This window comes from Chenopodium album, chromosome 21 (genome assembly GCF_948465745.1).
Source record: "Chenopodium album chromosome 21, dcCheAlbu1.1, whole genome shotgun sequence".
NCBI classification, from domain to species: domain Eukaryota; kingdom Viridiplantae; phylum Streptophyta; class Magnoliopsida; order Caryophyllales; family Amaranthaceae; genus Chenopodium; species Chenopodium album.
Window position 1 is genome coordinate 29,999,008 of NC_137854.1, and position 27,911 is coordinate 30,026,918.

Here is a 27,911-nt window from a genome sequence, read left to right on the forward strand (position 1 = left end):
CCATTGTATGTGTAGCGTCACTCAAGAAGAGCTAAGCCAGCAAGTGCATTACCGTGCGTGCACTCTCTTCCATCATTCTTTCTTTCTGGAAAAAAAAAAATCGAAATCAACGTCTCTACTTCAATAATTCTCACTGGTATTTCCCCATTTTTGTTCTTTACTTTCTCATGCAATTTCCATTTGTTTTGTAACTTTAATTTCTTTAAATTAATTAATTTTTTCTGCCCATTTAACTTTAATTACTTTTACTACGCAATTCATAACTTGTACTAAATTCTAGGGTTTGTAGCTCATCGTTTTCCCCCAAATTTCCTAGATTGTTGTTTCTAATTGATGTTTGTAGATTTCTAAGGAAATTTATACTCGACATTTCATAGAATATCCATAATATCTGAATTTAAAGTGATTACCTTATTGGACTTGCTATTAATGTTATTATGTTACATGGACTGTCATTTTGCTCCAATTCTTTGAGTTTCCCATGTAAGATATTCGACATTTTCAAATGGGTATTGGTTCTTTGTGCACATTATGTAGTTTATAGGCAAAATGATGTTGCACAGCTTGATATAGTAATGGGTATTGATTTATTGTTCGTTGGCCGGTTAATTGTAAGTTCTTGGTTTGTTTGTTTGTGGATTGTTTGAGTGTTATACAATACGTATTATTTGATCTCTTACGAAGTATTACATCGTACTCCCTCCGTCCCTAAATTACATTCCTCTTTCTCTCAATTATGTGAGGAATTAATGCTAGAAAGAGGAATGTAATTTATGGACGGAGGGTGTATTTCTTTTGAATTGTGTAAAGTTTCTAATATCTTGGGTAAACTTGCTACTCCCTATTATTTGTGAATTGTTATGAAATAGGACCTTTTGGGACTTTGAATTTGATTAAGGAAACAATGCAAAGCTAAATGAGAAAGCAATTAAAAGAACAAAATAAAATACACAAGATTTATATTGGTTCACTCAAATGAGCTACATCCACTTTGGGGAGATTGGAGCTTGTATTACTCTTCAATGGAGGAAGAATTACTATGGAGAAAGATGGTGTTCTTGGTGAGCTAAGTTTAGGTCTATGTCTCACTTGTGTTTCTCTCTCATCCTCTATAAAGACAAAACAAGAGTATATATAGTGCAAGAAGATCAACGGTCAAGATTACATCCCGAGCAAAAAGAAATCGAACCAAACCTACTCTAGAAATCAAAATAGCATCACTTCTGCCTTAAAACAAGGTTCGACCGAACCTCAGTCGAACTCCCCCTGCTCGGACAGCACTTCTTAAAACAGTCATAACTCCCTCTATTCTTCACCAAATCGAGTTTATGACTTGTCGTTGGAAAGCTCTTGAGACGAGCTACACCTCCAACTTGAATCATCTCAATATCACTTCTAGATCTTGAAATATGCTCATTTGAAGTCAGCCCTTTCCATGCTTCTTTGCTTAAAGCTCCAAACACCATAATACTAAAGCATATATCAACATGGAGCATTCAAGGCACACATATAAGATGAATCGATTGAATTTTTAAGTCTTACAAGCATTTCTGTGATAATTATGTGTCATGTAATAATTTTGTATAGTTCTGTGAATTTATATTACAATCTACTTTTTTTTTTTTTTTTTTGAAGCAACAATCTACTTTACAAATTTGCTATTGTTTCGTGTTTCCATGTGAGTTAGGGAAAGTGTGCTTGACAGCTTGACACCCTTGTTCATTATGTGAAGTGTATGAGTTAATCATATTATAAAATCTGACTGCCTTCTTTCCTCTGGATGTCCCAACCTTCCTAATGTTTCCTTTACAGCTTTGCCTGTATCGTTTCCAGAGGGTAAAAGCTGAACTAAGTCTTTTTTCGATAAAGAAGATAGTAGCTAAAGAATGCAGCTGGATAGTCTTGAGGATGTTTCTGCAACTTCTCAACATGTTGTTTCAGATAATACTAATTCATCTGACAAGGAACAGAATGCTAAAGCTGATGTTGAACATCAGATTGCTGGATACATATTCATGTGCAATGCTGCAACAAAATCAGATTGCTTCATCTACCGGGTTTTCGGTCTTCCAGCTTCAAGGAAGAAGTTTGTAGAGAAAATTAAACCCAATACTAAGTTGTTCTTGTTTGACGTTGATGTAAGGCTTCTTTATGGACTTTATTCTGCCACTTCAAGTGGAATGATGGCATTAGAGCCATGTGCTTTTGGGGGGAAATTTCCTGCACAGGTATTAAATAGCTTCATCTTTATTGCTTTTTTTTAAAAAAAATTTATTTATTATTTTTTTTATTATTATTTATTATTTTTTATTTTGTATTTTAATGATATTGGGATTTTATTGCCTATACAAATTTCGTTAGTGCATTCCAGCCTCCAGCGTAGGTTTATTTGTGTTTAAAACCACGTGTGCGGGTATTGTATAGACAATAGGATAGACATAATTTACAAAAATACGACAAATGAACCTTGTTAAGCATTCCTTATAGGAATTTCTAATTGTGCGTTAGATTTCTGATCTGGATCATCTGGTGGCCTAACATTATTTGCACTGTAAGCTCTATATGTATATGTATAAGAGTAGAAGAATTCCATGTATCAATTGCCTATTATTGTAGGATTAGTTAACTGAGTAAAATCTTGGATCACAACAGAAGAAGAGAGGGAATTTGATTCATTGCATTTGAAAATCTGTATGAACACAAGATAGTGTTGAATTATCTGGATTTTTTTTTGAAGTGGGGAGAGGGGGGGGGGGGGGGGGACACTGGGGGTTCATTTTGTTCTGCCATCGAGTATTTATATATTGACTCATGTAAGAAATTTATTTAAGGTTTCCGTAGATCTAGTCAGCCCCTGGCTTTAAGTATGCATTTCAACTTAGAAATCTATACTTATCTCATTCTTTTTGGATGGAAAGAGAATATTTTGGCAATTTGAGAACAGGCACTGCTGTGGTGATTGTATATTTCCGTAATTGGCTAGGTAATGAACCTTGAGGGAATATGTGCACCTTGTCTTGATCTGGTTTCCATGTGTGTATTCACTATTTGGTGCCAATGGTTAAGGGCTGGTTGATCTATTGCCTCATTTAGTGAAGTCAATCAATCAATTAAAGCCTTAATCCCATAATTGGGGTCGGCTACATGAACCAAAAGTGATTATTCCGTATAGTTATTCACACCTCCTCCATCCCTTATGATCAAATACCTCATTCCCATGCAAATCCATTTGCTTTGTATCCTTCCTAAATCCTTCCGACCAAGTCATTTTCAGTCTTCCTCTACCTCGTTTGAACTCTTCATGATCCCACTCTTCCACTATTCATACCGGTGCACTCTGGGTTCTTCGTTCTACATGCCCAAACTAACACGGATGATTTTCCCTTAGTTTGTCTGCAATATCTCATTTGGTGAAGTGCTACTTCAAATGCAAGTGCTTGGTTTAGCTCTCAAAAGGGGTATGATTGGGCGGTCATTTTAGCATTGGCTCTTAAAGTTATTTTTAAAAGGTTATACTTGATGGTGGATCACAAGGCTTGCTGCAAAACGGGTGCCTGTGATCAGAGCCAAGCAATTAGGGTGGATTTTTTTGCTGTTCTGTGATCAGAGCCAAGTAATTAGGGTAGATTTCTTGTTGTTCATGGATTTGCTTCTCTGCAATTGTCTGAAAGAAGTAATGAACAAAAGGAAGAGCATTAAGTGGCTTTTGACAGCCATAGTTTGATATATATTGTGCTAGCTGTAAACAAGCTCTAGTAAATTGCCAATGCAAGGAGTTCTGTAGAAGATGATTTTTTATATCAATTCTAATGTTATGAATCCGAGCAAATTTCTGTCAAAGTTGTCAACCTAATCAAAGCTGTTATTAGTTCAGAGAGCTATTGGACTAATCTAAGCTCACTTTGGCTAAATTTTTAATTTTAGTTTCTGATTCTTGTGATCATGTGCTGCATGCTCTGTATTTTACGTCTTACATTCTTTATGGCTGTCATTAATACCTCTAAAACTTTGATAGGTTAAGTTCTCAATTGCTAGGGAATGTTTGCCTTTGCCAGAGGTGGCTTTCAAAGATGTTATCAAAGAAAACTACTACAGCAAATTCAAATTCAAGCAAGAGCTTAATCATGAGCAAGTAAGTCTTTTGCTAAGATATCATTTGTTCACATTACAATGATATAGCTTTGACTTGGGTCATGTGATTGGACTATAGGTGAATAAACTGGTTTCACTATTACGGCCGATTACTGTGTCATCACCACAGAGGCCATCTCTAGAATTTTTGGATGGTGTGAGAACTGTGTATCAAAAGTACGTGGGACCAAGCCTGCAAGTTACCAGGTTTCTTTTCTCATAACCAGTACTTTTATCTATGGGAGGCCTCACAAATAGTAGATGTCTATTTTTTATTTTTACATTTTATTAACTTACCTAAAGTAGGTTAGAATGTTAGATAGATTTTGCTACCTTTTTATTTATTTATTTATTTTAAAATTTGAAATAGATATTTTGACTGAATAAAGGCCCTATTTGGTAATTAGCTGGTAGGGGTGGTAGCTAGTCAATGTAACTGGTACGGAGTATTAATTAGTTTTAACTAGCTGGTTTCATTAGATGCTTTTACTAACTCTTTATACCATCTAATTCACCAAACACCAAAATTGATTTTGCAAGAATTGTTCAAACAACTCTTATAAAAGCTTAGTTGAGCAGCTTACAGATCAACTTATTGAAATCCAAAAAGCTTTTTAAATCATTTAATTTTCTAACACAAAATAAGTTCTTTAAACCACTTAATTTTTATTCCAATGAAAAAATTGATTTTGTGGTCAAACCATCTAATTGCTTCCAAGAAGCTGAAACTTCATCAATCATCCTTTATAAAATGACCTAAAGTTGTTTTAAAAGCCTACAGTACTTTAACATATTAACTTGTACAATATAGAGATGGAGGAGGAAGATTTATGTCGATGACTACACAGAATAATCAAATTTGGTTCATGTTAGCCGACCCCACTTATGAGATTAAGGCTTTGATTGATTGATTGATTATCGATTACTTGGTATTAAAAATATATAATCTCTATTCCTCTGTCCCCATGTAAAACTCCCATCGGCTCCTACCATTCTTTCTTTGTCTGCGTGTTGAGTGCCATTCTAGTCCTCTACTCCTTTCTAGTAGCCGACTGAGTTACTTCGTTTCTCTAATCTCTACATAGTCTTGCCCCTATTAATTTCTCCGCTAATTTTGTTTTTAATTCTTAGACTGAACCATACTGTCATTTTTTTTTATTCATATTTCTTAAATACTCAGCATTGAACAAATGGGAGTCGTTAATTTTGATTACAGATGCCCATAATGATTTTCATGCTGATGCATTTGTAATAGTTCTAGCCATCTTTGTTTATTTGCAATGATTTGGAAAGTGGGCTATCTTGTTGGAATGTACCCAGATGAAAATGCGGCATATCTTCTGAAAATGTAGTGTTTATTGTTTGTTTTTGATGCTTTGGTCAATTTTACTATTGCTAATGTGCTATCTCATGGTTGTGCTTTATTGACAGGCATACGAACATGGACCATGAAAGAAGTGTCCCAGGAGTTCCACAAGCTGCCTATGCCAATAGTTATGGCCAAAACCCAGTGTCTCACTGCACCATATCTCCAGTATCACCTGCTGTGGCACCCTCTTCTACTTTACCCTCATCCTTACGAGCTTCTCAATGGGTTGCTATTGCTGCTGAATCCCTGCATGCAGAAGACCGAAATTCCAGTCTCACCCTAATCCCAAGCAATGCACCTGCTGTCAGCCCTGCCGCCCATGCACACATGTCATACAATGATTCTAATGACAGAGTAGTAGGCTATGGATATCAAAATCTAGCTTACAATGGTTCTCATCAAGCATCATCTGTGACCAGTGATCGAGAAGTCAACAATAGGCCCATCCATTCATATGATATGCACCCCCATTACATGAGTAGCCATTATACTCAAAATCAAGGTGATTCAGCTATACCTCGTACATGGGCATCAGGAAGCAGTGGTGTGAGTGTTGATAATGAACATATGTTTCACAACAGAAGTAACCATCCAGCCTCCATAAGTTACAGCAATTATCATACTCCGGTTGATCCTTCTTTGCCTCAACGACAATCATCAGTAAGTGGTGGAGTGGCTGCTAGAAATCCATACCTGCATTTCAATGACGCAAACTCTGAAACTTTGTCTGCGTATGGAAATCAAGGTTTCTACAACTCCCACCAAACAGTTGTTCCAGCTGTTCAGCAGGCCATTAACGTCCCTGCACATGCATCTGAAATGCACCGAGCCTATAGGGCTACTGCACCTCATGGCTATGTGAATCCAAACTACTATAGCTCAATTTAGAGTTCCAGCCTTGCCTGGACAGGTGCTGACCTAACAGCTGGCTTTGCGTTGCAGTTCCGAGGATATTCTGACTTAGTATATGTTGATAGAGATTGCAGAGATTGTGTATAATTGATATTCGCTAATGTGAATAAAAGTGTATGCGGTTCTATGCTGACAGAAGTTTTGGATAAAAACAATTGACAGAATTGCTGGCTTGACTTTTGTTGCTCAAGCATTTAGTTTTTAGTTGAAGTGAGTTGAGATATGTTGTAGTCAAATATAGTTTTAATACCTGGTTTTCATTTTAAAACCCTATATTCAGCGATTGTGGACTTTTATACTGCTGTGTAATATCTACTCATTGCATAAATTTTGAATACTTATATATACTCTGTTACACGACTTCTGTGCACGTATGATCTGCAAACTGGTGCAAGTGCTATGCAACCGGTGATGGGCTTCAGCAATATGTACAAGGATCCCAGCGGTTGATTGATGCAGGAGCTTATAAGTTTATCCGAGTATGTAGCAATACATATCATATCAGAAGCTTATAAGTTTATTGACCTGCCCATATGACAAAGATCTCAAAGTTAGACAAGTTTTGCTGCTGGTGTTTGATGTACCAATGGTAGATGTGGTTGCTCTATAATTGATAGGGTCGACTCCTTATAAATAGTTAGAAAACCTGAATGTGTTTTCACGAAATGCATCCCAAGTCCTAACCAATTGAGAGAAATGGTGACTAGTATTGATAAAGTCAGGTTCTTCCATCTCTTTCTTCATTTTCTGATCTAACTACCGACCACCCGAAATTTTAGTAATTGCCTGCAAGCTGCCAACCTTGTAATTTTGCAATTGCTATTCCCTGTAATATGCCCTTTTCCCCTGTAATATTATTTGAATTCCCCTGTAATATTATATGAATTCCCCTGTAATATTATACGAATTCTTATTCCCTGTGGTGATCAATTTAACAGCATTGCTGTGAATCATTGGTTTGTCAATGAAAGGATTACTCTTAAAGAACAATGGAAGCATTGGACAGGTTGATTCGATGATATTGTGGAAGAAGTTAAGTTGAGATTTCTTACCAAAAAACTGTGGAATACAAATGTATCTGAAAATGACAAGGACAGATTACAGACACATAAAAGGATAAACTTCCTAACAAGGGGGATATCCATTTCAACCAAAGTAAAGTTGCCTGTTTCTAATTGGCAGGGCTGCATCGGAGCTATTCTCTCACAGGAAAACATTCAGGTTTAAAAGAAATTGGAAAGAATCAACCATGCAGTTGCCTTTACTTTACGCAGAGAGGGAAAAATAATAATTTCTGATGAAATTAATTCAATTGGGATACATATAATTTCTTTTACTAAATAAATTATGATACTAGAAGCCTAATGTAGAATATTGTAGATTTGTAGATACCCTTTTCAACTATTGATCAAAATTTAGAGCAATTAGTGCTACAACCTTCAATTGGGATTTGATAATCATGCTCATCTTTGTAAGCCAATGTCTGCAAGGATGGTTGTAATTCTGGACGGGGAAACAGCAGTTTGAGTCGAAAAGCATCAACCCCATTCAAGTAGTATCTGAAAAGCCTTTTCGCTCTAATAAACCCAAGTCCGCCATATAATGCAAGAGCTCCTTTATTTGTAACTTCAGCCTCCAAAGTTACCTTCAAAATTTTATACAAATAATCATCAACTAGAAGTATCTTGGCAAGAGGCATAAATAACTTGGGAGACTTCTAAAGCAGAAATGCTAATATCAAATTTTCTATATCAGTCATCTCCAGCCCTAAGGGCCTAACATTGTAAAAATTAATACTCCCTCCATCCCCTTTTGATAGTCCCTTATGGGCATTATTCACGGGAATTAATAAACACAAATAAGAATAATAAAAGTACATTGAAAAAGTAAATTGACATTGGATATGTAAAAAAGTAGAGAGAGAAAGTAATAAAAGTACATGGGAAAACAAAATATACATGGGAAATTTAAATTTGCACAAGTATTGTTGCAAATTGAAGGGAATTTTGGTAAAAAAATTAATGTTAATAGTTGTTGGAAAAAGCAAATGGGGTGAACATTTTGGGACTAAAATTTGCCCATAAGGGACTATCAAAAGGGGACGGAGGGAGTATAACATTAAAACCTGGATCTTCATGTTTGTTATAATCAAATGCATAATACTTCAATGCCAATCTTGATTGCTTATTTAAAGTGAGGAATTCACAAGACCCAGTAATTACCAACGTAGCAAACTATTTCAGCGTCAAACCGTAAGGACAGAATGCATCAGTGGTTGAGGAAGGCTTGAAATGAAGAGCATGCAGCAAAAACAACAGCAACCGCCACAACAGCCCAATATAGGGTTTGTCATCTGAGGTTCGTTCCAAGAAGATGACTGGTCTATCCTAATTTTTTTATACTGCATCAACTATCAACATTGACTAGCTTCAACTAACTATCAAGGTGGTAAAAATAAAAACGGGTATTTTAGGAAACAAACATGAAGCTGAATTTTACAAAGCAGCCAGGATGCAACTCTGGGAATAAACAAAACATATTCCCTGAGAACCCCTTTTTCTTCTTGGTCTAAAACTGGCAGGGGTTCCCTGGTTTTTGTTTTTTTTTTTTCTCTGAATGCCGATGTTTGGCAGATATTTAATAAGCATGTAAGTAAAAAATATTTACAAGCAGGAAGCAAAATTCCAGCCCCAAAACAGAGAGAACAAGGTATAACAGCCACTACAGCTTTAAAGCATGACATCAAAAGCTAACAAAGTGGAGAAACATTGGTTGACAGAGGTACATATTGGCCCACCTCAAAGATGATCTACCAACACAAAAAATTAGTGGCAAATGCATTACTCATAAATCATGACTTAGTTTAGGTGGATGAAACAGAGCAGAGGGAGTTTAGGTGGATGAAACAGAGCAGAGGGCTTAATCCCTGGCCCTAATCCTAGCCTTATTTTGGGCTGTAAGATCTGATACAATCATACAAGATTCCAGAAATATGCCCAGAAGATCTTGACTAGTATTATAATTTCCCACCAAGTAAAACAAAGAGTACAATTAAGTGCTGGTTCAATTTAGCATTTGTTGGTTACACGTTCATGAGCCAGAGTAGAGAATGTTAATGCTGCAAATGAGAAATGATGTATTACCTCGTCACAACCAGATTCCATCATCACCTTGATTGATCTCGTAACTAGGTCAGTGGCTGTCAAACCAAATGATAAAATTACAATTAGTAGAAAAAGATCTTGATGCGTATACACACAAAAAATGAGTATTGGGTTTTCAACAACGACTACATCTAACATTTTCAAAATTCATTTAAGGGAAGGAGCCTGAAAATGGTAGCACAAATTTTAGTCCCACAGTCAAGTTGGAAGGTAGCAAGATAGTTGCTTGTCATGCTACCCTCATTCATGAAAACCTACGTTTGTTAAAAATGCAGTATTCTTCAACAAATAATACATTCATGCCTGACATGTCTTTCAATCACTATAATAAAATGAAAGACAAACATATCCAAAAGTTGTAAGACAATGTAACTCTTTTACACCCTAAACGTAGTGCCTAAAGAAATTCCAGATAAATTCATAGCCAGCCATCTTAAAGATACAATAATAGAATTTCACCAATATGACATTAACTTCTCTTTGGGTAATCATTAAAGACATCCCTACACAAGCTCCTCAGAAATTACAAAGGCATATTCTCCAAAATTCGTACACAGGTTCCTCGGACACAAATCTGTAAAACAGCATGCCATGGACCCAAGTCAACCATTGTTGGTGTATACGAGGTGCGAGAAAGGGTGGCAGCAGCAAGCATAGGGAAGGCATTCCTTTGCAACAGGACAAATTAATTAAGAAGAATTGAAGCAAGAAGGGCAACCAACTTTAGCAATGTTTATTTAGAGCAACTCCAATGGTTGTAGCTAGGGACTTGCTTGCAATTTCAATAATTCCCTAGCTACTAGCTTGACCATTGGAGCTAGAAAACTCAATTAGCTTGGCTAAGCAAATTAGCTTTGCCAAGCTAATTTGCTTGGGAATTAAACTTGACAAAATAAATTGCTCATTGCACCAATTAAGCTCATTCCTCTTTCCATGTATTTTCTATCCAACAACTACTATTAAGCTAATAGCTAGCCATTGGAGCAAAAAGTAGCTAAAATGATAATTAGCTTAAAAGCTTATGTGGCATGGCAAGCTAATTGTCACATTAGCTTGTCATTGGAGTTGATCTTATGGTTTTTCTAAATTAGTAAAGTAGTCACATGTACTCTCCCTAAGGTACCACTAGTATAAGTATTGTAGTATGAACTTGAAGGAAATCATCCAGAAATTTGTGATAAAACACTAAAGAGTTGCAACCTAAAGTTGCTAGGAGATTGGCAACTGTATCCCTGTTTTCGTATTAATCAATTGGTTGCCAACCTTCCACTTCCTTAATTGCTAGTTAATTACATTATAATTCGCTAGTCTATCACACAGCATTACTAATCCACATTTCAACAATATGATATTTATCTAAGCTTAATTTTTTGCTACACCAATACCCTCAAATGGCATGATGTGGAGGGAAATGGAAGGGGAAATTTTCCAATAAATTCTCTTTGGTTTGGCAACAGTCTACAGCATACAAATCATAATAAAAATCCCAGCACCAAGATTGTTATATTGCATAAAGAGGCTACATCCTTGTTCATGATCCAACACATGACATAAAGATTCACCACACATTCAACAAAAACAGAGTTGCATCAATTAAACTCAATTATGAGCAGTTCCCACTTGGCATTTACCCCTATTGCAATGTTTACAAATAATCAAAAGTTTCTACTTAAAGATACCTTCCCTAGCTTTGTTTCTGTCAATTTCCAATGAACCCTTAAAGTGTCATACTAACCTAAGAGTTCTAACTTTAAACTTTTACGGAAGCATGATTGTCAACTCTTGCCAAATTCAATATACTTTCAACCATCCAGACTCAATTTGAAATTTCAAGGTATTACAATAACTTTGTTCAATATCAATGTCAAAGCCTCTACCCCGATAAGATGAGGTCGGCTGCATGAGCCAAATACTATCGACAAAGAACCTCTTCCTACATTCAAAATCAAATAATGCAATAAAATTCAACATATAATTAAACAAGAACTAAATAAAAATACCAATGCCTTTGCCTCTGTAAGCTTTGATGACAACAAGCATAGCAATGTAGCCTCTAAAAGTATGACGATGTTCCCCCATTTTACACACCACTGTTCCCACACATCTTCCTCTATGAAACGCCTACAAATTCACAACCCACAAAAAATATGAAAAAATAAGCAACACCCACAACAAAATTTCAATTTCTAAGAAACATCCACAAAAAATAATCAAATTCTAAGCAACACCCACAAAAATTCATCAAGTTCTAAGCAACACTCACATAAAATAAGCAAATTCTAATCAACACCCACATAAATTAATCAAATTCTAAACAGCACCCACAAATTACAATCAAATTCTAAGCAACACACACAAAAATTAAAGGAAAAAAAATAAAAAAGAATTGATAAATAAAGAAAGGGGAAAAGGAGACAAACGAGAAAGCAGAGCTGAGGCCAAAGGTAGACGAAGTAGCGATAAGTGAAGATGGAGTAAGGTTCGCTGAGTTCTTGATCAACAAGGTGCATGATTAGAGGAAGATGATGTTCACCACCATAGTTTATGTATTCAATTTCTGATGGATCGAATTCTGCCTTTTCTACTTCTTCTTCGATTGATTTTTCCATTCTCTCTCCTCCGATGCTGCCGCCGGTACCTCGTTACCGGGGGAACACCTATTTTTGGGTTTGCTTTGGTCAGACAACAGTCCCACGGCTTTTATTTTGTTTTACAAATTTTTTTTCTTCTTTTTGTACTAGTAACTTTTAGGGTGGGGTCCGATAGCGCGGACTACGGAGTAAGTCCGGGATGACAATTCAATTTAAGGGTCAGTTCTCATATGTTCAAATTCAGTTCAATTCAGCTCAGCTCTGCTCAGCTCAATTCAGTTCATTTCAGCTCAATTTAGCTTTTAATTTCCTTCTTTTTATAAAATATTCAGTTCAGTCAATGAGATTAGACCCTAAATCCATAAATCCAATTTTGATTGCACCCGATGAATCCTTTTTTTTTTTTTTTTTTTAATTGACAAGAAGAAAAAGGATTTCATTAATGAAAGATAGCCAAACGGCACTTACAAACCATTCTTAGGAAATCTAAAATTTCAACAAAAGTACAAATCACCTTAGAATTAGTTACATCGCATATTCGATTAATGATTGCCTTAATAAAAAAACTTCATCCAAAGCCAATACAATCTGTGAGTTAGTACTAATTCGGCTTGAGATCCACGGATGAGTAGTTGTTTGGGTGAAAAAACTCATATGACCTTCTTTCGGAGACGATGAAACCCTAAATCTTCAAACTTTAGCTCACGAACAAACAAAGAAAATAACCCTAATTGAATAAACACCATCATAAAGATGGGATCCATTTATTGAAAGCAATTAAAAAGTTTTTTGGGGCTTACCACCGGTAAAAACTCATATGAGCTTCTAGATACTTTCGGAGACGATGAGTCCACTTGAAGGTTAAAAATTCCAACCAAATAATATTTAAAACGTATCCAACTATAACATATCAATTTCGAATAATAATCAAATTGTATTTGAATTATAATCCAGGTTAGATTTACATCCGAAATTCAACTCATACCCGACTCAAATAGTATTGCTCACAATTTTTAAATAGATAACTCTAATCTCACTATTTCAGCATGATATATAAGTTAGATCTTTTTTATCAATGAATTTTGATAATCTAGTGATTGAATTGTATATAATAGCTATAGTTGCTCATTGACAAATTGCTAACTCTCATGATAAGTCAGATATTTCTCATTTCTTCCCAAGTTTCCCTACTCACCACATTCCTCTATCCTCCCGTTAGTGAAGCATTGATCTTCACGTTACTCGCTGAACCCCATCACCACCACCACCATCAATCTTCTTGTTTGCTCGTCAAAACCCATCCCCGCCACACCACCGATCCTCTCGTTTACTCGCCGAAACCCATCATCACCACCATTGATGTTCTTCCGGCATGGAGGACATAGTCACCCCTACCCTTTAGGGTTGATCATTCCCTAAATTTCACCCTTTTTCATAGGTTGTCATTTAATTTAATGGAATAGCCGCCAAAGATGATGAAGTTGGTGGAAGCATCGGTGGAAAGGTGGGTGGAGATTAGAGAAGGCATAGTGAGGAAAAAACAATGGTAAAGAAAGCTTTAATGGTGAGAAACAACGGTGAGAAAGCATCAATAGTGGAAGTGTGTCGATGGAACATCCACCTTAACACATTAGACCAGCACTGTAGGTAGGGCACTAAAATAACAAAAATTTGATGTGTACATTTCATTGTTCCTTTAATTTATGAATTTTCTAATACATAAACAAAAAATGTTTATGAAAAAGATCAATGGGGGTTCCTCCCTATTTCACTGGTAATAAGCCTTTGAAAGTTCCGAGTCTTAACTTATGCTTTAAGAAATGAATATTTTTTGATAAAAACGTTTGAATAATGAATATAGTAGCTGCATTTTATGTTATCTTATATATTTGAATGTAATTATACTCGATCACCTGATATTGCTATATATCTATAGTAATACAAACCACTCATGCAACATGTCACCTCAATATTTCTTTTCTTTATTCCTTTCTAGCATACAAAAAAAAAAAAAAAAAAAAGAGGCTACCCTTAACTTAGTTCAACATGTATTAATGTTGTTTAGTTTAGTCCCCCACTTAATTTCCTCCACATGTATATTCAATTCCCACATCTTCCTTTCCTTTCTTTTTTTTTTTTGAAACCACGCTGCGAATATCATTAGAGAAGATCAATTTCCGCCAAAGTGATCAAGCTTTGGGGAAAAGGACCGAGAGAAACAAGTTCATTACAACCTCTAGTGTCCCACCATGCAACATGATGAGCTAGAGTATTACCCGCGCGCTTAATATGAGAAAAACGAAAATAATTAAACAACGATGCTAAGCTAGAAATATCATTATATAGCAAGAAAATAGGAGAGAAACCCTTGGCCTTTGATTTAATTGCATTAACCACCATCACAACATCTGACTCGAGGTGAACATCTGTGAAACACAACCTTCTCGCAAGCTGCAAGCCAAATCTACAAGCAACAGCTTCAGCAGCACCCACGTCCCACCCTGTACCCACCTAACGGACAACAGCAGTAAAAAGCAGATCCTGCTCACTTCTGATCTAATAACCACACCTAAGCCTGTTTTTGTGCCCATATGAGCATCATAATTCACCTTCACCATCCCAACATTTGGACAAGACCAAGAGCTAGGAGCACGACACACATTAATAGCAGCCCTTTGTGTCACTTTAGATGCATACTCATTACTCTCTCTAATGAAATTCATCCACCCTCTTTCCACCTCAACAGCATTAAACGGTTCTTGCTAAAAGATTCCTTTATTTCTAAAACACCACGCAGCCCACGCAAGAGTTGCCATGGACAATAGGTAGGGGTGTTCAAAAAAACCCGACCCGATTTCCCGATGACCCGGTAAATACCCGACGGAAAATTTAGGTGAAAAAACTGTTTTTTTGGGTCGGGTACCTGTAGACACCTAAAAATATAATGTCTCCCCAAAACCAAACCCGATGATGAACAACCTTTCACCGCCATTATTGGTCGGGTTAAGTATTTAATCTTAGAGTGCTTAAGTCCATATTTCAATTTCATAAACCAACCCAATTCCTAACCATTTCACCAAACTATAACTTATTTTCCTCATTTCGTGCCTTTAAACCCAAAATAATTCATTTCGTGTCCATTAAAATCATTCATTTCGTGTCCTTCTTATAAAAACGTTTAGACCAGTTTGTTTTGGTCCATAATCTTGGTCCAATGATTAAATATTTGGATGGGGCTTTAAAAGATCTTTCCAACGATGTATTATAAGCCCAAATCCGAGTTATAACGAATAAGTTATGGCCAAAATACTAACCTGAGTCTAAATTGAGCCTAAGCCCACCTTACCTACGACCCAATGATCATGTGGAGGGTCCAAAGGATTTAATCCCACTCCTAATCCAATTAAGATTAATTGGAAGCTTATATAAGTTTCTAAAAGATCATAATTATCCTTTTTGAAAAGATAAGATTAAAAAGTTTGAAATAGAATAAAACTCCTCTAGTAATTTAATTCAAATTGAAAGACGTTCAAAGATTGACAGATATTATTTTCGTTCCTCACTGTTTTTATCTGATTCTTATATGGTTGGATATCTCTTGAAATTATCTTTCCAATGATATATTATAATATTAATTTCGAGCTATAACGAAAAAGATATAAAAGAAATACGAAACTCTATCCAAAACTGACACCGTCCCACTATTTCGGCCATATCTTTTATTCTACAAAATATTTTAATCTGATTCTAATTGGGTTAGAAAGTAGACTTCAAGAGCTTTCCAACGACATCTTATTCATCTTATTCCGATTTCTGGATCAAAAGATATGATAAAAACAAAAACCGCAAAAACTGCTGTCTATCGCAAGAGTTTTATCCGATTCGAATTCTTATCTTTTCTTGATTCGACCCCTCTTTTTTTCCCTATGAATAGAGGTCATATCTCTCCTTTTTCAATCATCAACAAGCTTGATCACTAAATCATTCTCTCTTCCTCTCTTCTACACCAAAAATCATCCTCTCTCCCTACACCAAAAATCATTCTCTTGCTCTAGCGTAAACTCTAGCCACCCTATTCTCTCATTTTATATCCCTTAAGCACTCTAAGGAGTCCATACAAACCAAGACGTGAAAGGTAGAAATAATTGAGGGTTTGGACCAAATCAACTCTATTTTTTATTTAATTTAATTTCCATTTGATTTATTTTTTATTGAAGTTACTAACAGTTTATTCATGATGTAGCAATTCAAGGAAACGCGGAAAGTGAGTAATTAATCACTTAATTACTTATTTTATTTCTTATTGCTAATATCATGATTAGGATTATTATTTGATTTGACTAACGCTATTATTGTTATATTGCTTTCAATATTAATGTTTGTTCTATTATTTATTTATGATCACCATATTGCATGTTTAAAGGGAATATGTAATTGAAAATCACGCCTAATAAGATAATTTGGACAACCGGTTTAGGTTCCTTTAATCTTTTTATTAAATCAAGTGATCACGATATTTTAGAATTATATGTTGCATTAATATTAAACCAATTTAGCATAATATAGTTTGGAGCGAATTGAATTTTGTTTGCATGCCTTTGAGATCGCAGGAATACTTTTCATAATAAGAATCGAGTAGAGGCCAATACGGGCGAATGTGACTCCATGACTCACTTCATACCATCATCCCCGATCCTCTTTTCGTGGTTCCGAACCATATGGAGTTAGTAATCTCATGGATTATGAATGGGGTGTAACCTTCACGGGTCAATCGTTGTTGCCTTTCGTTGTCCCTTAATTGTGGTTGCCTTTAATGATCCGTGAACGGTTTACAAGTTCCTTAAAAACTTGTTGGCGGCTCCCTACTTTCCTTGTCCCTAATCGTGTCCCTAATCGTATATGTCAATTCCCACTTCCTATGAGTGCCAAGCATATTCACAACATGCTTACGTAGGCGCACTTCGAACGACGCCTACAGTACCCGACCCGGGAAAAGTGCCTTCTATCCGGGTCGGGACATGGGGCGCATCTTTTCATTTTCGGGTACCCGATTAAAAATAAATAAATTCGCTCCTAAGTCCTAAGCTAGTAAGCCCAGCCTATACCAATATTGAGAGGAAATTAGGGTTCTCTATTTCACAATCTTCCTCTCTCTCTCTCCGCCGCTCATTTCCTTTCTCTCTCCTATCTTGCTGTTCCTCTCTCTCCCTCTCTTCTTGCCTCTCTCTCTCCTATCTTGCTGTTCCTCTCTCTCTCTCTCTCTCTTCTTGCCTCTCTCTTCCTAGTTCCTACCTTCTTCTTCCTTGAGTTTTTTTAATGGTTTGTTCACAATTTTTTTAAAGGTTTGATTGAACCGCCTTTAATTCGGAATTTCACAATTAATTAGCTTGAATTGCTGCGTTTTGGAGAAGAAATCAAGGAAAAATTCACCGTTTCGAACACATCCTTAACAGGTTTCGATTTCTTATTGACTTTTTCGAACATAAACACTCGAAGCTTCGGAGAAGCTGAGCGAAAAATCGAAATCGGGTTTGAGGTTTCGACTTAATTTTTGGCTTAGATTCCTAGCAGAACAGGTTTTACAGAGAATAGGTTTTTTTTTTCTTTTTTTTGTTGTTGTAACAGTTAGCCACTAGAAATCTGGAATTTTTACAAAAAAAAAACAAATGCAACAGGTTATTGTTGGAAGGTTTTTGCTGTGTAATACTTCTTATTTTCTACTTTGAACTCTAGTATTTGGCTCTCTGCTTGTGGTGATGAGATTACCTTCATCAATTTTCATTGTAATACTTTCGATCTAAGGATAATTTGTTTTTTCACCAAATGCCCTTGAACTTTTCAAAAATTCACCAAATACCCTTAAGTTTTTCAAAATTCACAAAATACCACTAATATGTTAATATTCACACCGTGACCTTAAAATATCCTTGACGTTAAAGTTCCGTTAAAAATACAATTTAATTCACCAAATGCCCTATTTTTGTTAAATATTTACACAAAATACCCTTACTTTTGGAGGTACAACGTCTAATTTGAAATTTAAGGAAATTAACCGTTAGTTTTGAATCTCACTCTTTTTTTGCAAAAATACTCGATACATAGCATCCCTATTATTTGCTTAACCACAAATATTTTAACACCATGAGTTATCAATCTAAAATCTAAATCATCATCCTCAATGTATGAGTACTTTTGTGTAAGAGTTGCAAACATCCTTACACAAAAGTAAATCATCCTCCTCAATGTATGAATTATCAATCTTGAGGAGGATGATTTAGATTGAAAACTCATGATATTAAAAATTAGTGGTTAAGCAAATAAGAGGGATGCTTTGTATCCTGTATTTATGCAAAAAAAGGTTGAGAATCAAAACTAACGGCTAGTTTTCTTAAATTTCAAACTAGATGTTGTACTTCTAAAAATAAGGGTATTTTGTGTAATTATTTAATAAAGTTAGGGCATTTGGTGAATTAAATTTTGATGCTAACGGAACTTTAACGTCAAGGATATTTTGAGGTCACGGTATTGATTAGTAAAACTTCAGTGGTATTTGGTGAATTTTGAAAAACTTGAGGGTATTTTGTGAATTTTTGAAAAGTTCAAGGACATTTGGTGAAAAAACCGTTTATTTTATTTTATTGTTTTTGAAGCAATAATCTTTTAATATATCTATCGTCCTATTTTGTGTTAGAAAAAAAAAATTAAAAAAGTTATTGAAAAAAAAGAGATTTGGGTACCCTATGTCCCGACCCGAATAATTCGGGTACCCGGACCCGGGTACCCGAATTATTCGTGTCGGGACATGGGAAAAATTAACAAGTACCCGAAAGTCCGGGTACCCAGGTATTCGGGTACCCGAAAACCCGAGTACCCGGATTTGAACACCCTAACAACATGTCATCCCTTGATATATTCTTTGAGCACCACACTAACCTCTCTGCAAAGCTACTGCCAGGGGCAGCATTAACCTGATCATAAAGGGGGCTAGCAGCCCAGATGTCGATTGCCGCCTTGCATTCAAATGTGGTGTGAAGTATGGTTTCCTCAAGAGCTTGGCAGATACTACACGTTTTCTCAGCTACAATATGATGATAAAAGAGTCGTTCCTTGACATCAAGGAATCCTTTACACGCTCTCCACAAGAAGTGCTTCAATTTTGGGGGACATATTAGAGACCATATGAGCTTCCACACATCATCCAAGTCAGTTTCCTTCTCATTCAAAACTCTTATACATAACCAGTAACCTGACTTCACTGTGTACGCCCCGTCCTTTGAAGGCCACTAATACATTTTATCGAGAGGGGGGGTGGGAGGCAGCTTGGAGACATGGGAATCGAGAGGATCTTGGCAGCATCATCATCACAGAAGTTGTTTGATATTATATAAAGGTCCCACTCCCCACAGTATAGTCGATCAGATCACAGACCCTTAACCCCAAGTCACTTGTAGCGCACAGAGTAAGCACAATTGCAGAAGAGTTTCCGAGCAACCAAGCCTCACTCCAAACATTAATGGCACTTCCATTCCCCACTCTCCATTTAAGGCCCTCAAGCAACAATCCTCTAGCACCCCACATACTCCTCCAAGTGTAGCTTGGGACATAGCCACATGCAGCCTCGAGAACTTCACTTTTTTTTTTGAAATATTTAGCTTTTATAATTGAGTGAATAAGAGTTCCTGGATTATGGTGTAGTCTCCACACTTGTTTCACCAACAAAGGTTGGTTAAAATATTTTAGATCCCTAAACCCCAAACCACCAAGAGCTTTGGGGCAGCACAAGAGCTCCCATCGTTGCCAATGCATTTTGGTTGTAGTCTCCGTAGATCCCCACCAAAATCTTGCAAGCATAGCATGAATTTCATCAAGAAGTTTAAAATTGCTCATCATATAAGTTGGGATAGCCTGAGCCACCGCTTTAATAAGCACCTCCTTTCTAGTTTTTCCTTCCAACTCTGCAATTTTTTCCATAATCTTTCCTTTAATCCTGCATGCAAAAATTGCTTTTTTCGACCTCCCAATATAGTTGGCAACCCAAGGTATTTTTCATGCCTTTCAACTTCCCTAACTCCCAAAATGCTGATAATTTCCTGTCTCCTACTCGAGCATACCTTTTTGCTGAAAACAACTTCAGTCTTGCATAAATTGACATTTTGACCCGAAACTCTCTCATATTTGCTGATAATATCAGCTATAGCCGAGCATTCTTGCACATTTGCTCTAGCAAAAAGAATACTATCATCTGCAAAGAATAAGTGAGACACCCTGTAGACACCTAAAAATGTCTCCCCAAAACCAAACCCGATAATGAGCAACCTTTCACCGCCACTATTGGTCGGGTTCAGTATTTAATCCTGAGAGTGCTTAAAAATCATATTTAATTAAATTCATATTTTAAAACAGTCCATGGATTAGTCTTGAGTTTTGGTAAAAGCATAGTTTTAATTTCAGCCCAAAACCTCTTTCTCTTTTTATTGTTTTATTATTTTTGGCCCAAACCTTTCTTTTTACTTATTTTCTTATTTTAGCCCAATATTAATAAATCAGAAAATGGCCCGAAATTATCAATTGGCACTTAAATTGCTGAATGTAATTAGGGTTAAAAATGTATTTAGACGGAAAAGTGGGCTGGAAATTCCCGCGCCACGGCAGGAATCTATTGCGTCACGGGAAACACTCCCGTCTGACGGTGAGAATTCCCGTGACACGTGAAGGTTGCTGTGACACGGGAATTTCTGTGACCTTTCCGCGTAAACCCTAACGCGTTTTCTTCCCCCGTTTGCTAAAAACATCCCGCGTCACACAAAAATTGCATCGTGTCACGGGAATCATTCCCATCTGACGGTGGAACTTTTCGTATCACGGCACAGTTTACCGTGTCACGAGATACTTTTTTAGGGTTTTTTTTTTTTTTTTTTTATCTTTTTAGGGTTCCGTGTGTTCCCTCAACACATTTTTTCTATAAATACCCCCTCATTTCTGATGTACGGGGCATCAATTAACTCTCTCATTTTCTCTTCTATGCTCTAGCCTAAACACTTGCCTACCCTTCTCTCTTTCAAAATACCTTCCTTAAGCACTCCAAGGAGTCCGTACTTTACCCGAGGTTCTATCCTTAAACCACGGCGTGAAAGGTAGAACTGTTTGAGGGTTTGGCCCCAAACCAATTATATTCTATTTTAATTTAATTTAATTCCATTTTAGTTATTGTTTTACTAATTTTCTTTGAAGTTACTAACGCGTTTATTATTTTTATAGTAGCAAGCAAACAAAATCAAAGTAAGGAATCATGTTCCTTTTATTTCTATTATTTTTCTAACGATTTTTATATTGTTGGATTTATTGCTATATTGCTTCCAATATTAATGTTTTATTCTATTGTTATTATGATCACCATACTGCATGTTAAAGGGAATATTTAATTGAAAATCACGCCTAATAAGATAATTTGGACAACCGGTTTAGGTTCCTTTAATCTTGTTATTTAATCAAGTGATCACTAATATTTTAGAATTATATGTTGCATTAATATTCAACCAATTTAGCTTAATAATAGTTTGGAGCAAATTGAATATTTTGTTTGCATGCCTTTGAGATCGCAGGAATACTTTTCACTATAAGAATCGAATAGAGGCCAATGCGGGCGAATGTGACTCCATGACTCACTTCGTACCATCATCCCCGATCCTCCTTTCGTGGTTCCGAACCATATGGAAATAGTAATCTCATGGATTATGAATGGGGTGTAACCTTCATGAGTCAATCGTTGTTGCCTTTCGTTGTCCCTTTTCGTGGTTGCCTTAAATGATCCGTGAACGGTTTACAAGTTCCTTAAAAACTTGTTGGCGGCTCCCTACTTTCCTTGTCCCTAATCGTGTCCCTAATCGTATATGTCAATTCCCACTTCCTATGAGTGCCAAGCATATTCACAACATGATTTTAAGTAGGCGCACTTCAAACGACGCCTACACACCCTAGGAGCATTTCTGCAAATTCTAGCACCATGAATCAAATTACAATTGGCCACCTTTGAAATCAAAATCAAAAAAGCATCCGAACATAACAGAAATAAGTACGGAGAAATTGGATCACCCTAGCATAATCCTCTAGAGGGAACCATAGACCCCGAAATGTGCCCATTAATCTTAAAAGCGAAGGAAACGCTTTTAAGACAACACATTATACGATGAACCCAATTATTCGAGAACCCCAATTTAATTATTACCTGCTCCAAAAAGATCCACTCCACCCTATCATATGCCTTGCTCATATCAAGTTTTAGAGCAACATTCTCATCCTTCCCTTCACCACCTCTCTTTATAGCATGAAAAATTTCAAAAGCCACAATAACATTATCAGTAATGAGTCTCTGCTGAACAAAAGCACTCTGATTTGGAGAAATAATATCTCCGAGGAAATTTTTTAATTTATTCGCTAGCACCTTAGAGATGATTTTATAAATAACATTGCAACAACTAATCGGCCTAAATTCCAAAATTAGAGCAGGTTTGTCATATTTCGGAATAAGCACAATGCAAGTGTTATATAATATCAACTAAATCCACATTCCCATTCCACCAACTTTGGACATAATCTGACCCAACAACATGCCAAAATTTCTGAAAAAATAAAGCGTGCATACCGTCAGGGCCCAGAGCTTTGTGTGGATGCATTTGGAACATTATAATGCCTGTTTTACTTCTTCCCCCGTTGGTTCTCTCTCCAGGATTGAGTTCATCTCTGCTGTTACCAATGTGTCAAGTCCCTTCATAGCACCTTGAAAACCAGTGGGCGAGCTCGTTGCAAAGAGCTTAGAGAAGTAAGCCGCAATCAATTTCTCAATGTCTACTTTTTTATTCTTCCAAATCCCATTGTCGTCAAAGAGACCCGAAATTTTATTTCGAGCTTTGCGTTGACTAGCCCTGTGATGAAAATATTTTGTATTTTTATCCCAATCACGCAACTCATTTGCACGAGCACGAGCAAACCAATATGACTTTTCAAGTAAATATAGAGAATCGAGCTCTACCGAAAGGGAATGACATTTATGCTCCATCCATTGCACCCTCCTTAAGAGCCTTAAGTGCCTTCTCTGCCTTCTTGATCTTTTTTTCTATAGAGCCATAAGTCAACGCTGCCCAATTTGCTAACCTCTCACCACAAAAATCAATTCTTTGCCGCAAGCCCAAACCGCCCGAATCTGACTAAGCCCCACTCACAATTTCGCCACACCCCTCATTTGACAACCAGAAATTTTCAAACTTAAATGCCGAGCTCCACCATCATCATCGTGTCTCATCTCAGTTGATAAAACAATTGGTGCGTGGTCAGGTTTTAAAATTGGTTAGTGACGGACCTCAACATTGGGGAATAAAGTTGTAACACCCTAGAAATTCCTTTACTTTAAAAGTACCTATTTTACTCTTTAAAATAAGATTTCGGAATATCTAAGACATTACTGCCACCGTGAGAACGACTAAGACAATTATCAAAGACACATAGCGGAAGATTTAAATTAAAACCATTCAAAATGAGTCAACTTAAAAGTCAACCAAACAAAAATAAAGTTAAAACCAAAGTCAAACGAAGTCAAATAAAATCAACCTACAACTTGGAACCATTGAAGGCCCTTATCAAAACCAATTAAATTACGAAAACCTTTGCGTTAGTCTCATAAGCATAACATAATATAATATTTGAAAGCAATAAATCACATCTCAACTAATAGAAACTAGCATGATTCGCTCTTCACTCACGCCCCATCATGAATATGCTTCAACACCTGAAAAGATTATCTCCACTTGCCCCCACTACTCTCCATTAAAATGGATCATCGTAGGGCCAAGATAAAGACATAGCCAGACACTAAAAACACACACAATCAGCAAAGCTGAGTACATAAGCATATTTAAACACACTAACATGCAACTCCTAGCACCGCACATGTTGCCCTTGATATTTTGATGATAACACAAGTCAAACAAGGAATTTGATAAATGTTGTGAGTCTTGCAGTTTGTATATAAGTCATAGGATTCACTAAAGCTAAGGGAAACAAAGAGCTAAAAGTCCAAGAGATCAGCTGAAGAGTTCCTGGAAAGGAACTGGAGCTTCGGAGTAGAAGCTAAGGAAAGAAGACTCGGAGAAGAGACTTCTAAGAGAAGCATAAAGTCTGAAGTATTTTTCTATTTTAGATTTTATGTAAGTGAAAATTAATTAGGATTAATTCCCAGTGGAATACGTTTGAAAAAGATAACTATTGACTTGCTAAAAAATAGGAGAATTTGTTTGAAATAATCTTTCACTGATTTTATCTTTTAAACGCTAAGTTATTTTCTGAAAAATATATCATTGCAAAACTGATCTCCTAAACTTGTGCTACTGGTTGTTTTGATTAAGTCCTCCCCACTAACAAAGATACTGCTTCCTTAAGTAATAAACGTTCCCTGGTTTTTAGGACACGATTTAGAACTTTGGAAGTGGTATTGAGTAGTGGAGAGGATATGAAACGAAGGTGGTGCAAGTGGTGGAGATTATGGCGTTTTCTCCAAGCAACATTCTTCTATAAATATAACTTCACCCTTGCTCAAATACTTTTATCCATCTTTTGTTTAAAGAGTCAAGTGTCGCATTCCACTAAGTGTTTTTCTTAATTACTTTCATTAGAGTTTGTCATTGAGTTGTAATTTGGGAATTGGGAGTTTGAGTGAACTCTTAGAGAAGTTTGTTAAGAAAGAGAGAGAAGAGAATAGAGAAGAGAAGAGTAGCAAGTAGTGGGACTTGCTGCTGGGAACTTCGAGTTCATAGAGGAACTTGAAGATTGATTCTTTAGCTTGTAATAGGTTGTTTGCCCTATTATAGTGGAGAATCTTTCCTAAAATCCCAAGTGGTCGTGGTTTTTCCTCTTGTTAGGGCCAAGAGGTTTTCCACGTAAAATCTCTCTGTGTTCACTTTAAGTTCCTTTAGCTTAATAAGTTTTCAATTCCGCAAAAATTAGCTCAATTCTCTTAAACTACAATTCACCCCCCCTCTTGTAGTATTCTTCTAAAGTAACAACACATACTTACCTCATTGCACCTGTTTACAAGCACACACAACAAACAACAAGACTCTTTAACTGGACACTAAATAATTCATTTATCATTGATTACGCATCGAACGGGTTTCCACCTAAACCTTCCTCAATAAATTGAGGTTCACTGACACGGGAGCTAATCGTGCCAGCACACCTATGCCACACATTGGTGGCGGAATTCCAGCGCATAATAATAAAAAGGAATATACAGCGTCCTGTACTCCATTAGAAGTTATGGTTAAATATAAAACCCCATAACTCCCCCCATTGTTCATACTCAAGGTATATACGTTCCAAGAGTTTTGGTGGATAATCTCTTTCACTTTACGTTATTTACAGATTATTAAACTTGGTGATGACTCCCAAAGCATAATAATTCAATCAATAATAATTATTCAATCAAACAAACCTACCAATTTAATTCTTGAATAATTAGTGACCACATATAATTTAATGTTGAACCCTTTTCAAATCTACCTCAGTGTCAAAGACACCTTAAACTCATAAAGTGCCAACAATCCTATCCCTCGGTGTTAAAAACACCTTAAGTGCACAAAGGCACCAACATACTATTTATTCCTTGTGTACATAGACACTTATATAGCTCCTTCCTCATGCTTAATGCATCACTAAAAATTATATGGACTGTAATAAAATTCCTTTTCAATATTCCAAACCAAATTAAACAATTAATTTAATTAAACATGCTCTTTATCATGCCACAAATAAATATGTAGTCCATACACTCATGCCAAAATATAATTTCCAATCCATAAATCATCACAAATAATTCATGCTTCACCATTCAATCACCAACACCAATAATTCACAATTTAATACATAAACCTTAGCATGATACTACTTGTAATTGATTGAAACCAAACCTAGCATGATTCTACATCATCAAAATATGCTAAGCACGCGAACGTACCTCAATTAAGCCCATAAAGTGGCCGAAAATACTACAACAATTTCCAAATCAAGTCTCCTACATAAAGGGACAATAATACTAAATTAATTACCCTTGTATACACAATTTCCAGCAACTTAAACTCACTTTAAATCATTTAAAATAATCTGAAAATTATTTAAAAACCCCTAATTAAACTCCTTTTTAATAGGTAATCACACCCTTTTATTAAAATCACAATTATACTACTTTAAATAAAATTCCAGCATTTTAAACTAATCAAAAACCGCTTTAAAACTTCATCAAAGTACATCCTCATACTTAAATTATCCATAGAAAAATTAAATTATCTCTTACCCTTTAAACTCAAGGATAAAATTTTAAAAAAAATTCGTTAAAAACCAAAAACTGTCCGAAAATCATACTTAGAGGCTAAATTTGGCCACGAGAGGGTGGTGATCACTACCAAAGGTGGTGATGACTACCAAAGGTAGTGAGGCTTTCTTAAAACGTTGTTTCCACATGGAAAACACTACTTTTTTGTCAAAATCGGATGAGTTTAGAACCTGATCGAGATTAAAACGAGATTATTATTAACGAACGGGAATCTAAAAATTAAAATACGAATCTACGTGCTCAAAATAATCTGGAAATTAAGTTAAACTAATTAGTAGTTATAATCACCAAAATTTCAAAACATCATTACTATAAAAGCCCTAAATCAATTGTTCATAAAAACCCTAAAAATCAAGTCTTTAATAATTTTAAAACCCTAACTCATAATACTTTGTAAAATCTGAAATTAAACCTCTTTAATCATTAAAACACAATTATAAAACATATTAATCATATACTAATAATTAAAATCAAAATCCCAAAACATACTACTTAGAAATAAATTAAAACAAGAGGAGAGAGAAGGGGGGCCACCGTGGGTGTTTGGGCCGGTGGCTAGACCGGCGGCTGGGGTGATGTGGGTTGTCGGAAATTGGTCGGTCGGCGGTAGCAAGGTGGGCGGTTCGGTGGCAGCGACCCCACGCACGACAGGGAGTTCCTGCGTGAAACCAAGGAAAGAAAGGAAAAAAGAAAAAGGAAAAGAAAAGAAAAGAAAAAGAAAAGAAAAAGGAAAAATTATTTACCTTGACCATTTGACCTTTTGGGTGGCAAAATTTTGGGGATAAATGGAGTATTTATAGGGTAGTGTAGGTTAGGGTAGGTTTTGGGCTTATAAAAATAATAAACTTAGATGATAAAAGAGTTGGCCCAAATATAAAAATAGGATGGTTGGGTTTATAATGAAGATGGACTACATTTTGATTAAATACTTATTGGCCTAAATATAAATACTTGCTTTATAAATAATCCAATAATTAAAATAGTTTGACCCAAAATATATTTTATAAATAAATAAATAATTTATAAAATACATTAAAAATACGGGGTATTACAAAAGTACACCACCCCTCATCCACAAGAAACCGATCAAGCCACTCCCTAACAAAAGTTGTCATTGAATCTCCTCTTTCCCATGTAAAAGTACTCCCTTTATAGCCAAGGTCACGAAGTGCACACATATCAATCGCTTCCCGAACGCATCCATAAGTCTCTCACTCCTTTGAACACCACCTTCCTTTTCGGACAAGCTCAAAATTTCATTGAAGTCACCAAACATAACACATGAGAGGCCGTTAAGGCCTTTGAGTTGTGTCATAACGGACTAAGTGTGATGTTTATTTGCTTATTCCGGCCACCCATAAATG

General features: G+C 36.0%; 2 protein-coding genes across 2 annotated transcripts; one reads left to right on the forward strand and one right to left on the reverse strand.

Moving 5' to 3' along the window:
• LOC145602310 (uncharacterized) lies at positions 1–6,714 on the forward strand. The gene is made up of 5 exons (XM_081658500.1): positions 1–136; positions 1,813–2,228; positions 4,016–4,132; positions 4,211–4,338; positions 5,563–6,714. Exons 2-5 carry the CDS (start codon positions 1,887–1,889, stop codon positions 6,386–6,388), a joined length of 1,413 nt encoding a protein of 470 aa, XP_081514626.1. The 5' UTR covers positions 1–136; positions 1,813–1,886; the 3' UTR covers positions 6,389–6,714.
• A 977-nt stretch (positions 6,715–7,691) lies between these two features.
• LOC145601840 (N-alpha-acetyltransferase MAK3-like) lies at positions 7,692–12,277 on the reverse strand. Its single transcript, XM_081657918.1, has 4 exons — positions 11,997–12,277; positions 11,577–11,697; positions 9,556–9,611; positions 7,692–8,057 (listed from the first exon to the last, which is right to left on the reverse strand). Exons 1-4 carry the CDS (start codon positions 12,183–12,185, stop codon positions 7,821–7,823), a joined length of 603 nt encoding a protein of 200 aa, XP_081514044.1. The 5' UTR covers positions 12,186–12,277; the 3' UTR covers positions 7,692–7,820.
• Between the last annotated feature and the right edge of the window lie 15,634 nt (positions 12,278–27,911).